Genomic DNA, 14229 nt, shown 5'->3' on the forward strand with positions numbered 1-14229 from the left:
CTTCTATCCTTTTTAATGCTAGGATTCCCGTTGAATGTTTTGTGCCTCCTTCCTCATTTAATTCAGCACTTTGAAGGCCCGAATCAGTTCTGCAAGGATATAGCAGAGAGAATTGCTCAGGTACCCTCTGTGTTTAATGCTACAGGGATCTTATTAATCCCAGGGTTAGTTTTGTTTCACTCATAGCACTCTCTGATGTATGTTTGTTGTTAGGTTTGTCTAGAAGAAAAGAATCCAAAGCTCTCAAACCTTGCTCACGTCATGACTCTTTACAAAACGCACAGCTACACCAGAGATTGTGCAACCTGGGTGAATGTTGTCTGCCGTTACCTTCATGAAGCATTTGCAGACATCACACTTAACATGGTCACATATTTGGCTGAGGTATGTTTTACTAGTCATTTTTTTTCTAATTTCTGCTCACGATTTCTTTTTAAGGACTAAGAGCGATGTTATATATCCAGATACGCATTGAACACATGGTTTGTCATGTATTTGACATGTAAGATACAAGACTTACAAAATATAAGACTTTCATGTTGATATTGAAAAGTACTCGAGTTGCAGGGGCAAGAGTTGTACAGGCCTACAGATATTTCTGACCCTGACAGCAGCCATAGCCAGTTAATTTAATGATGAGGAATACTGAGAATTTCAATTTAGCAATATATAGAGGACTACATATTTCCTACCTTGCTGAAAAAGTTAATTGCTGGTGTTTACACATAACATAAAGTCCCGGAAGTTATTAGTGAAGACTATATATGATTTTTAAGATCACAGGTCTGCATATAGCAGAGTGCTTTAAGATTCTAGCCTGCTGTCATCATATACCAAAACTGTAATTATCTGGCTTCTATAACAGCATCATTAGCATTAATTGTTTAAGAAAGATTCTAAATTTGTGTTTTTTTATTTTTCTCACAGCTACTAGAAAAGGGGCTTCCTAGTATGCAACAATCACTTTTGCAAATCATCTACAGTCTTCTTAGTTATATGGACCTGTCAGGAATTCCTGTAAAACAATTTAACATAGAAGTGTTAAAGACAATTGAAAAATATGTACAGGTAAGTACAGTATTTATTCATAGAAACTGTACTAAGCAAACATTGACTCATTAATTCACTCCAGAGCTCTGACTGACCACTTCACTTTTCGTTTAGCAATCCATCAAAAATTTCTCATTCAGTTTAAAATTAGTACTCTGGGTTTGTTGATAAATTAGAAATAAGAAGAGGTCAAAAGGGATAGGAGCAAAATCTGACAGCAAAGGTTCCCATATTTTGAAATGTTATATTAATATGTTACCCCACCTAATTCTGCGCTAAGTTATGCTCTATTATGGACTGCATGTGTGCTGTGCTAACCAATGCCAAATCTGTATCAAATCCAAATTCTAAGTTCATCCAAAAGAGACAGCCAGGATATAAAATGGAATACACAAAATAAGCCAGAGATCAGAAGCAGTAATCCAAAAATGCCATGATAAACTCCAAAACCAAGGAATCCAAAAACACAGAATTAATCAAAGGTATTTCCATAAACATGAACACAGAAACATCTCCAAAGTAAATTCTCCAAAGGTATAAGCATAGACAGAAACATTAAACAAGAATCTTGACAATATGGGAACCAGTAACTTGGAAACATGAACAGGAGACCGATCCCCATTAGCAACATTGTCTCCTCTGAGATGCTTGAAGCCAAACCACTTAATTTAAGCCTGTCCAGGCACTCATCACATCATACCAAGAACACCTGGACTTCAAGGTCTTAACTCGAATCTGCTGAAAATATCTATCTAGTTTGTTCACTCTTCACACCCCGCGTTCTCAAGTCTAATCTATACTCCCTTGAAACCTCTTTGTCTTCCCAAGGCCTTTTCTCAAGGGAACTTGTACTGTACTTACAATTTCTCCTGTTGCCTAGAAAGGATCTGAGGAATTCCAAACATCAGCCTTGTCTGCCTGCAATTCCCCCTGAACACTCACAGACACCTCATTTTGGAACCCCTCACCCCCCCCCCCCCCTCATCCTTGGAACATTCAGAAAAATCCTCTAACATTTGCCAGACTGCAACCCTTGGTTTTATACATGTTATGGTTCATTTACTTTAAGTAAAAACTTTTTTAACCCAACCAATTCTAAATCCATATTGAGTCCCAATTCTGAACTCACAATTGATCTGCAGAATTAAGCCATTATATAATCCATTATATGGATTATTTTAATGCTTCCAATATTATATTTCTAGATAACGGATTTGTTTTTCCTGCTGGAATACACTAATGAAGCAAAATCTAAAGGGATCAGGGAGGTCCTGTGCTAGGCAAAGACATGCAGCATACATTCCTTTGATCCAGATTGTTCAGTCTCTCGCAGAGTCACATGTGTCACTGTCACAAGCATGGTTGGTGGGGACGAGGAAGAGGGCCTTCCCGGTGGTAGCCCCCCCGTCTCTGGAACCCTCTCCCCAGAGAGATCAGATTAGCACCCACCCTGGCCATATTCCAAAAAGACTTGAAAACATGGTTCTTTCAATGCACTTTTGAATCAATCAGCTTGCACTTTACTGCACAGTCCCAATCGTTCCTGCCTGGTTCTTAGCACTTTATTCCACTCTGGTTCTATTATCCATGGTTGCACAGCCTGCCACTTCCATGCAACTTGAATAGTTCCACTTTTGCTCTGTAATTGATGTGGTTGTGTGTTCATTTTTGTATTGTGCTTTAATTGTACATCAAACTGAGGTTTTTAGGGCTTGTCCCCATGTGAGCCGCCCCGAGTCCCTTCGGGGAGATGGAGGTGGGTTATAAGAAATATTATTATTATGTGGAATCCTGTCCTTGTGAATCCTTCACATAGTCAATATCTTTTCATGGAGTTTTGACACTGGGAGAGAGAGTAAAGGATATAAATTGGGGGCATGAAGTAGTACACTAGATCTGTCACCTTCAGCCATCCAATTATATCCCCCAAACAAGCCAATGGTCAGCAGGGTTTGGGAAATATCAGAACACCTATATTGGGATTTTCCTATAGAATTTTTTATTCTAGAGTCTGATGGTTTCCCTTAATCCTCTGTTACATATAAGATAGTTCTCATAATTAGAATGCAGAGAAGAATTAAATTCTGTAGACCAAACCTCAATACGTTTCAAACATATTGACTTTTCATCAAAACATTATTACACACAGTGGATTCTCTTCTCAGCAAATCAGACTTTTCACCAAGGAGTATCTTGATTAGAAATTGTTTTTTTAAAAGACAAAAATGTCCAGGTGCCAAATTGTGTGGTAGACAATTTGGTTTTAATCTGTTTAATTGATTGATATGTGTTTTAATTGCTCATGTTTTAGATTGTTGATTTTGTTGAGATGCATTTTAATGTTTGTTAGTTGCTTTGAGTCCCCCATGGGGTAGTGAAAAGTGGGATAGAAATGAAATAAATAAATAAATAGACATAAGTATAAAAGAAAGAAACTAAAATGTTCCCCTTCATGTACTTGGAGAAAAAAATACTTAAGGGCTGAAAATATGCTATATCTTTATTCCAGTTTCATTTTTATTGTAATTTGTATATTATATATTTTACCAAACTCAAGTTATATTTCACACTGAAATAATTAGTAAGCATTCAAAATCATTATGGTATAATTATTTAATGGTGAGTCATTGTATTGGTAGGTGATAGTTTTAAAGCTTCATAACAATTTTTAATTTCCATTTAATTCAAACAAAATTTTGTTTTTGTTCATCTTTGTTTCCAGAGCATTCACTGGCGAGAAGCTCTGAATATTCTGAAGTTAGTAGTGTCACGCTCCGCAAGTCTGGTTTTACCTTCCTACCAGCACAGTGATCTTTCAAAAATGGAAATCCATCGTGTATGGAACCATGCCTCCAAGGAACTTCCTGGGAAAACTTTAGAATTCCATTTTGATATTACTGAGGTAACCTACATTTTTATCACAAAAACCTTATTTCCAATATCCATTGCTTCAATAGCTCAAGGAAAGGAAATATTATAGATCTCACACACACACACACACACACACACACACACACACACACACACACACATATATATACCAGTATATAGGTATTATGTATGATGATACTTGCTAATCGTTATGACTATGTAAGTAAGGTAACTAGCAAGTAATACAAAAACCTAACATAGCAATGCTTTCCAAAATGATAGCATTATCTTACAGTTTAGGTTTCTAGGTCTTGTGATATTAAGCACAAATCTATTTGCGTCATTGAGGATACTAGTTTCAGAATTCTCTCTGTGGTGCCCTTTTATTGTGAGGTGCAGTTTGCTACTTTGGAAAAAGTGGTAATTTACATATTTTAGAAGGTAAAAACATCATCTTAAATGATAGTGATATATTTTGTGTCCTCCAAATCTGAGATATCAGTTCTCTTCAGTGCACTAAGAGTGTGAACTATTAATGCACACCTTAGCCATAAACTTTGTAATTTACCATTGAGAAGTTATTGTTTGTGCCACTTCCCCTAGGAAATAATAACACTGATGTTTATTATGATACTGTTGTAAGAATCATGAGTTTATGTATACAAGTTCTCTATATTCCATTTTCTTTTTTCTTTGAAGACTCCTATTATTGGAAGACGATATGATGAGCTACAGAGTTCTTCAGGCCGAGATGGAAAACCCAGAATAATGCCTGTCACTCGCAGCACATCTTCAACGTCCTCTGGGTCTAACTCCAATGTCCTAGTTCCTGTTAGCTGGAAGAGACCTCAGTATTCTCAGGTAAAATACATATCTAGTTGTTAGAATGATGCATTATTCTGTTTTTTTTTTAAAAAAACAATTATTAAAACTACACAATTTATGTTTTCTTTAAATATATACATCAATATTACAGGGTGGTCAGAGGGATGAACTCTTACATTTTGTATCAGTTCACAGTTGCTGTTCTTAAGTAGATGTAAATGTGTAAGTCAGATGAGTGTGCATATAATCGCAATATGCTTTTTCTCCTGTTGTTCAATCACTGATTTATATACACCTCTATCTCCTGTCTCTTTCTCTATTTAAAGAAAAGAACAAAAGAAAAGTTGGTACACGTTCTTACTCTGTGTGGTCAAGAAGTTGGCTTAAGCAAAAACCCATCAGTAAGTCTATTTTTCTCTCTCAGAGTTTATACATAATTAATTTAAATGTTACGTTTTAAATTTTATCATCCATTTATTTATTTGATACAATTTGACTCTTTCATAATTAGCAATACTTGACATTTTTTAGCCCATTTTAACACTAGGAATAATGTGTCCAAATATTTACCTACTTATCACCGTTATTAGAAGAGTGTACTTCTAAAGGCCACTCAAGAAAGATGACATGTGTATAAACTGTATTCAATCTGGGCAATCCAAGAAGCTATTAGAGAAAAGAAAATTTCCTTATGAAAATTTTGGCAAATAGAAATGCAAAAAAAATTGTGCCTAGCATAGAAGATCATGCTTGAGCCATTGGAAAATTAACAAAATTTCAATAATTTTCCAAAGAGAAGAATGCTTGACCATAGGCCAATTAATACTATATCTTTACTGTAAAGCATGATTAAGGATAAAATTAGCAATCATGAAGAAGGATATGTCATGCCAAAGAAGCAGCAGCATAGCATAATCAAAAATGAATACTACCTCACCTTTTAGAAAATGTCAACAAGCATTCAGATGAGATTAATCCCATAGAGACTGTGTACTTGAGCATTCCAAAAGTTTTTGACATCGTCCCCAAGGTGAAGACTTCAAAGAGCAATTTTTGTGGAATAAGCCGGGGTTAAAAGTGCATGAAGAAAACAGGAAATTGACATGCGGAGTGATCTTGTAGCACCCTAGAGACTGACTGAGAGAGTGAAGCATGAGTTTTCATAGACTAAGCCTGCTTCTTCAGATGCATAATGTAAAGTGCCTAGGAACAAACGTTTATAGAAAGGCTGTGTGTATGGATAGGCATAGAACTGAAAAAGTATGGTGATGAAATGATAAATTAACTTTTGTTGTGGAGGACAATAGTAGGGGGAAGATGTTGCCTACAGACCAGATAAGTAGATAACTATATGAATGGTGGAGGGCGTTATTGGAATATAGTGTGATGCTGACTGGGAAACAGAAAGGAGATTGATAAACTGTAGTACTGAAGGCAAGTGGTCTCTGCATAAGAGGATAATAGACATAAATCAGATGTTAGGAATCAGGAATACACAAAAATCAGTTCCAGAACACTTCAATGTTCCTGGACATTCCATTTCTGACCTCAGAACAGCTATCCTTGAACAAAAATACTACCAAGGAAGATTGAAAAGAGGAATAGCAAAACTGGAATATAACACAAACTCTAGTCTGTTGCCAGTGGTTTCAAGGCATACTACCCATATTATAACACAAGTTAATACCCCAGCCTCATGGGGGCCTCTTGGCAAGTTTATCAATCTCATTTCATACTACATTCCAGTAATGCCTCCTGGCTTCCTTAGAAGTGAGTATGAGAATAATTAGGAAATATTGTAATTATACAGTCTGATAGTCTACTATTAGTTACAGCAGGATACAAATGAGAGTCATTAGAAAAGATCACATTCTAGTTATCTAAAATAAGCAAATTAAATATCTAAATTTTACTTCAGTAGTTCAGGATATATTGAAAGAACATAGAATCAGTTAGTTCTTGCTGACTCCCAGGGTATATGTTCTACATGTTCTTAAGCCTGTAAGAGATTTTATGATCTAGGATGTAGCGTATTTTAGGCAAACCGGAAACAGTAAATCACATCCACACAGTACTATTTAAACAGGGAATTTTATTGAACGCATAGCAGTCAAGATATATACAATAATTGTATTGAAGACTAGTAATTACTGTGGTAGAACTTCATTATTATTTTGTGTCAAAAGCATTGCATAATAAATAAATTTAAAAGTGATGAACTTCATAAATGACAAATAATATATGCAGAATGTACATAATACCAGTGCAGGATGGCAAGAGACAAACTCAAAATGAGCCAAACTTGCAAGACTCAGATGGTCTGAAGTTGAGTACTGAGAAGCTCTAAGATTGCTAAGCGGGAGAAAGAAATAGTTTCAAAAGTAAGAACAATAGAATCATTTCCCTACTCTATATGCACACATAGCAGACAAGGGGGAGCAGGTTTTAGGAGCTGCAATATGTAGGAAAATTAAAATACGTATTTTTGAGGTGTTAAATGCTACCTCTTTTGGTTCAACTTGACATTCCTAGAGAAAAGCTGAGAAGTGTTGTAATTATTGTACAATCTGGACCAATGCAAAGAAAAGGAGGGCAAGTTACCCAAGGATCAGGATTTGTAAGGAGAAAAATGAGTCAACAAGATTCTCTGGGCAAAATCTTAAATTCTGGGCCGACTGATTGCAGTTTAAAAGGAACAAGGTCAGGGGTTAGGCAGTGATTTCAACAAGATGCTTCCTGGAGCATCCCCATAGAGTTCTTGCTTGAAGCTTCAAGTGGATACCACTCCAAATCCCTTTAGTATCAAATATTTTTAAAGAAAGGGAAAATAAGATCTGGAAGTTCCTCTGAAAGAAAAGGGATCTCTCTTAGCAACAATGTCCATCGGCACTTCCTGGGAGATAATTACCTAGTGCTTTGTTTAATAGACAGTACTAGGTAATAGTCTCAGACAAGCATGCATTTAGGCTAGACATCACAAAAGCATAGAGCTGATCACCTTTACACCAAGGTGACTTTCCCCATCACTATTATTTACTTTCTACTTTGCATTGTTTACAAAAAAGTGTGACGTGTGGGGAGAAAAAGCCTGAAGGTATTCAGTATTTTAGTCAGTTAATCAGTATTCTTGACACCCTTAGTGGTGACATTAACAGAATCACGTTCTTTTAGAAATGGGTGCTGGCTACAAGATTTGACTAGGAGAGACTTTCTCAGGTAAGCTTTCTGTCCTTAGATAGCAAGAGATTCCATATAAAAACATACACATGTGCATACTGGGCCCGGGCTGTGGCGCAGGCGGGAGAGCAAGCCAGCTGCAACCAGCTGCAATGAATCACTCTAACCAGGAGGTCATGAGTTCGAGGCCCGCTCGGAGCCTATGTTTGTCTTGTCTTTGTTCTATGTTAAAAGGCATTGAATGTTTGCCTATATGTGTAATGTGATCCGCCCCGAGTCCCCTTCGGGGTGAGAAAGGCGGAATATAAATGCTGTAAATAAATAAATAAATAAAAAATAAATAAATAAATACTTGTACCTTAGCAGCAGTGTTGTCCAGATGCATACATCTCACAGCATTGTGAAAATATTGGCTGACTGGTTACATTTCATTTCGGCAAAGGAAGACTGTTAGTTCCAAAACACTTTAAGTGTCTTAGCAAAGGCAATGGGATAGTTTCTCTGTGAAGAACAGCTAAAACATAACACTGCCTGATTTATCTGCATGTTTTCACTTGTAACGGTTGAGGAGGGGGGAAAGAGTCGATTCATCTCCCTGCCCTTTCCGCAGTTGCATTTTGTTCCCATAAAAGCATATACACACTACGGCAGCATCAATCTGCATCCATTAAGAGGCAATTTGGACGTGTTCCTGCAGCTCAGAGTTGCGTCTTTGCACAAGTTTAATCTGAAGGCACCTGTCCAACATAAATAATAAAAGGGAATCTTCTAAAAATACCCACTAAAGGCATTAGGTGTGTACTGAAAATACAGCCTTCTGACTAGCCTGTTAGGCTTTTGCTCACAAAAAAAGCCACAGAGAAACTGTTCTTAAAAGAAAACCCCTTTTGATTTGTAGGTGATTTTTTCTTCCTGTGGAGATCTGGATCTGATTGAGCACCAAACAAGCCTGGTAGCATCTGAGGACGGCGCACGCGAGCAAGAGAACATGGATGACTCAAACAGCGAGCAGCAGTTCAGAGTCTTTAGGGATTTCGATTTCCTAGATGTGGAGTTGGAGGACGGAGAGGTACAGTACATTCTCTCTGAAAGAACTTTGCTTTTGCTTCAAATTACACCGCACACTAACACTCCCCAACAAGCAATGTTCGCTTTATGTTTTAGCAAAAGCTTAACTGAGCAACTGTGAACATGATTGTAAATAGATTCCAGGGGAATGCTTTCAACGCTGTTAGTGAAGTAGAAAAAGCTTACCACACCCTTCCTGAATCTCAGGCATACACTTTTTTTCCTCCTTTATTTCCTTTTTTATTTTTGTAACATCTCATTCGAAGGTTAGAGAGGAACATTTCAGTGAACTACATAAAATGCTAAGCTTTGGATTTCATGACCTTTTACATAACTAATATATTTTCAGTCGAATGGTTTATTTTAGCCCCCGTTTTCCAAATAGATTCATGTATACATGGGTGTATATATGGTATTTGCACAGCATAAACACAATGAAAATCTGCAATGAAAAGTCAAGATAGACGTTCTGCTGTGCTCTATGTCCTAGCAATTCCATCAGGGGAAAACAGAAGCCTAAGGGCCTGAAATCATGTTTTGGCAGGTAAAAACCTGCCAGTTCATCTTTAACTACAGTTGTTGCAAGGTCATAATATTCAGTTTACATCATACATTTGAAGGGCATTGTGCTTGTTTTTCATTTCTTATGTTTTCTTTCTTTCTTTAAAAAAAACATTTTAATGGTAACGTAGATATGCCCCCCCCCCCCCGGGAATAATTATTTCTGCTTGACCAGAAAGAATCTGCATTAGGCAGCTTTAGATGCTGTAGGTTGCCAGATGGTGTTCATGGCATTGTGCCCCACTGTTTTCTAGACAGAAAAAAATGCAGTGAATGTGTTGAAAGGAAAACATGGGCAAAATGTAAAGAGTACTCCCACTTGCTGCAGATAACATTCCTCTTCTACTGCTGTCACTCAAAAGAGGACCTTTCAGCAGATAGTCTTAGCAAGAAAGAAAGGACTGGGCAAGTGTAACAGTTTTCTCTCTTTAACCTCTTCCAAAAATCAATCTTATTCGACAGCAGTGTTACCTGACAGGAACGGGAGAATGTTTAATTAGAAAACTTAAAGGGATGACAGCACCAGGAAAGTTCCTTGGTAATGGGTTGTTTGACATCACTTTTGAGGCCACTAAGCATTGTTGTTACACCTATAACTGTATGGCTGCTTTGGAAAACTGAAAAAGGAATCATAGCCTTTAAGTGAATTACATGTTCTGGGATGATATCCATTGTTTTTATGGATTTCATATGTAGATAGGGAGAGGCACTCCAGAGCTTAGAAAACTATAGTATGCCATTTTAGCCTTTGTCCAGAGCAGTGGTTCTCAACCTGTGGGCCGTGGCCCAGCAGCGGGTCACAAGAACAGAAATCTGGTCTGCAAACCTCCTATCTCTTTATTTATTTATTTATTTATTTATTTCTGCTCCTTTCTGCAGAGCTGACCATTTTGCATTGGATAGACCACATCAGCTCCAGATTATTAAATATGGTTTTCTGTGGGTAAGCAGATGGCAAGTACTGGATGGCATATGTTCTGTATCAGAAACTAGAGCTGATGCATTTTATCCACTGCATTTTTCTGAATCAACAACCCAAATAACCAAACTGTATCTTAAGTTTATTAAAAAAAATGATTCATAACCCTTTTGGTACTAATGTTCCAGAGTGGTCCCTGGTCAAAGTGATCCCTGTTCAAGTGAGCCCTGGTCAAAGTGGTCCCTGGTCAATTGGGCTTTGGTCAAGAAAAGGTCGGGAACCACTGGTCCAGGGGGATGTAGCATTATCATCATCATTATTTATTTATTTACTTTTATCCTGCTTTTCTCCCATGGATGGTACTCAAAGCGGCATACAAAAATAAAAAGACAACTACATAATACACAAAATCATTGAATCCCCACCCAACATATAAACAATAGATCCAGACATTTCAAAAAGCACAAGTTACATAAATATGAATAAACCTCAAACTAATTGGATATATAATTATCATTAAAGTGCCTACACCTCAGGCCACTGAGGCTGTCCTAACAAGTTAAAACATTAAACTAACCGACTCCGAGTTCCAAGCCTTTGGCCATGTGAGCCTTATCTTGACGAGATAAGTGCTCTTATGTGTTGTGTGGGAAGGCCTGCTTGCATAAAAGTTTTTCACCTGGAAGCAGGAGGCCAATAGCGAGGGGACTGATCTCTTTGGGGAGGGAGTTTCAGAGCCGGGGGCCACCACTGAAAAGGCCCTCTCTCTCGTTCCCACCAATCATATTTGTGACGGTGGTGGGACCGAGAAGAGGGCCTCTCCTGATGATCTCATACAACCAGAAGTGGGACCACATCATTCTTGGTCAGCTTTGGTGGCTTTGCCCCCTGTTTTGATGGTGAGGGGCTGCTATAGCAATTCAAAACATTTTAAAATAAAAGGGAACATCCATTTTTATGTGAAAAAACTTTTAGGCTAACACAACCCCACAACCACTGTGGACTCCCGAAAATATTGCACACAGCCTGTAGTCCGCGCGTTTCCCACACTGATGTATCTCAAAGAGCCAGAGACCCCAGAATTTTTTTTAAGGTGTGAGGGAAAGTCAGCATTGACAGGCAGGGTTTGGTTGATGTTGGCTATGCTTACTTATCGGTGAAGGGCTAATAACATTTCCTAATTGTTGTCATTTCAATATCATGACTTTTAAGATGCAGCTACACTGTAGAATTAAATACAATTTGACACCACTTTAAGTGCTCTGCCTCAGGGCTATGGAATCATAGAAGTTGTAGCTTTACAAGTTCTTTAAGCTTTCTCTACCAAAGAGTGCTAGTGCCTTACCAAATTACACATCCCAGAATTCTATAGCACTGAGTCATGGCAGTCAAAGTGGTATTAAGCTGCATTCGTTCAACAGTGTAGTTCAGTGGTTCTTAACCTGTGGGTCCCCAGGTGTTTTGGTCTATAACTCCCAGAAATCCCAGCCAGTTTACCAGCTGTTAGGATTTCTGAGAGTTGAAGGCCAAAACATCTGGGGACCCACTGGTGTAGATGCACCTCAACAGTATAGATGCACCTTTCAAAGCACAAGTGCCTTCCATGGATTCAGTGTAGCTTACTCCCTAGTGAATTGGCTCAATGCAGGCAGCCTTTGTTGTTCCTGAGAGAACTGAAGGACAATAGTTGTCTTAATATGTTTTAGGGCCTGATTATTTTGCACACTTCTGATCAATAATTGTCAAGGAGACTAACTGCATAGGAATTTTGTCATCCAGTTTCTCCAGATCATTTCAGGGGATGCCTGAGTCTAACTGACCCCCCATTCTGGGATCTATGAGCAGAGCAGTCAACAGAAGGCCATGTGATTTTGTTAGCTGTACAGATCTCCTTAGGTAGTTTACCCTAATTATTAGCATTATAGTGCTTAAGGACAATAGTCAATTGCATGGACAAACTGTGGCTGGATCTACACTGCCATATTATCCAGTTTCAGAATTCACATTGACTGAATTGAACTAGATTGTTATTATTATGATTAATAAGAATAAGAATAATAATTCCCTGTTTTCTCTCTCCACAAGGAGACTCAAAGTGGTGTAGATGCATACAATCCAATTCAATACAGCTAATCTGAATTCTGAAATTTGGTTATATAGCAGTGTAGATCCAGCCTGTGGGACAAAGTCCCAAGAACTATCCAGCTGTTGAAGTAGAAAAGCTTTCAAGGAACAGCTAGGTAGCAAGCTGCTGAGAAAGGCAATGGCAAATACCAGAAGGCTGTCTTATATGAAATTTTGAATAACTGCAAACCTGTAATTGCATAAAACTAGCAACAAATAAATAACATTAAAAAATTAAAGATAAAAAGTAGCTAGCTCTTGCCCAGGAACATTTGTGTTATTTGCTTATGATATCTATTAAGTTTATTGCACAAACAAAATTGTTTTTTTAACATTTCAGTAAAAGGATGCCAGCTGCCTACCATGTTTTCATATTTGCTTTTCAATTTGACTAAACTCTGTTCAATGCATGAAGACAATACTATCTTAAATCTGCATGATTTGAAATAGCTGCTCAAATTGACATATGATCACTTTTCCACCAGCTGCAAATATTAATGCTATTTGCCTTCCAATCCTATGCACACTTGCTTCATAATGTGTTTCGCTGTAGTCATTGAAATTTACTCTGTAGTAGTCAGTGTGTATAAGAAGACTTCAGTCTTTAAAATTGTCCAGTGTAGCCTATTTTTCAGGAAATGATCAAATTTAGTTTAACTTAATTTAGCATTTCAGTATAGTCTGAATTGATCTGAAAAATTGCTTGAAAAAGATTATCGAGAAATACTCTGGTAACTACAAGTGAGTTGTATTGTTAAAGGCTTTCACGACCAGAATCACTGGGGTTTCCAGGCTGTATGGCCGTGTTCTAGCAGCATTTTCTCCTGACGTTTTACCTGCATCTGTGACATCAGGTCCTGAAAATGCCAGCTACAGATGCAGACAAAACATCAAGAGAAAATGCTACGAGAACATGGCCATATAGCCAGGAAACAACACAACACAAGTGAGTTTTTCATGTGAAGGTATTAAACTCTACCAATTTGTTTGTGCTATGTGGTGTAAAATTACAACATTATGTGAAGTTAAAGTTTGCAAAAATGGTGCATTACTTAGTAGTGAAACATCTCTATGAAATTATTTATGCTTTTAGTCAGTGGGGTGGAAGCTGTCCAGGTGCCAATGTGGTATTGCTGATTGGTTAACCACAGTAGAATTTAGAAAAGTTCTGCAGTTTCCTCTTAACCATTGTTTGTAAATGATCCTCTTTTTGTCCACCATTCACCTCTAAATAGTATAAATTAATAAGGAGCTTCATTACAGTAAACAGAAAACAAGGAGTCTTTACCTATGTATTGTCAAAGGCTTTCATGGCCGGGATCTCAGGGTTGCTGTATGGCCATGTTCCAGAAGTATTATCTCCTGACGTTTCGCCCACATCTGTGGCAGGCATCCTCAGAGGTTGTGAGGTATGGAAAAACTGCATCCTCAGAGGTGTGAGGTATGGAGAAACTCCATACCTCACAACCTCTGAAGATGCCTGCCATAGATGTGGGCAAAACGTCAGGAGATAATACTTCTGGAACATGGCCATACAGGCCAGAAAACATACAAAAACCCAGTCTTTACCTACTGTGTCTCCTATTTTATCTGCACATGTTGGTACCTTTCTCCAGCTTCAACCTGGCAGCTCC

The 14229-nt window shown here is 37.8% G+C and overlaps 1 protein-coding gene across 7 annotated transcripts in view; it reads left to right on the forward strand.

Moving 5' to 3' along the window:
* Positions 1-14229, forward strand: part of fry (FRY microtubule binding protein) — a 286727-nt gene that overhangs the window by 235767 nt on the left and 36731 nt on the right. For all 7 annotated transcript variants that reach the window (XM_008107925.3, XM_008107921.3, XM_008107919.3 and 4 more), the window contains 7 exons: positions 23-120; positions 214-384; positions 928-1068; positions 3773-3952; positions 4621-4782; positions 5073-5147; positions 8822-8992. In XM_008107925.3, the coding sequence (XP_008106132.1) occupies positions 23-120; positions 214-384; positions 928-1068; positions 3773-3952; positions 4621-4782; positions 5073-5147; positions 8822-8992 (998 nt within the window). The remainder of the gene's footprint in view (positions 1-22; positions 121-213; positions 385-927; positions 1069-3772; positions 3953-4620; positions 4783-5072; positions 5148-8821; positions 8993-14229) is intronic.

This window comes from Anolis carolinensis, chromosome 3 (assembly GCF_035594765.1).
Source record: "Anolis carolinensis isolate JA03-04 chromosome 3, rAnoCar3.1.pri, whole genome shotgun sequence".
Lineage (NCBI taxonomy): Eukaryota > Metazoa > Chordata > Lepidosauria > Squamata > Dactyloidae > Anolis > Anolis carolinensis.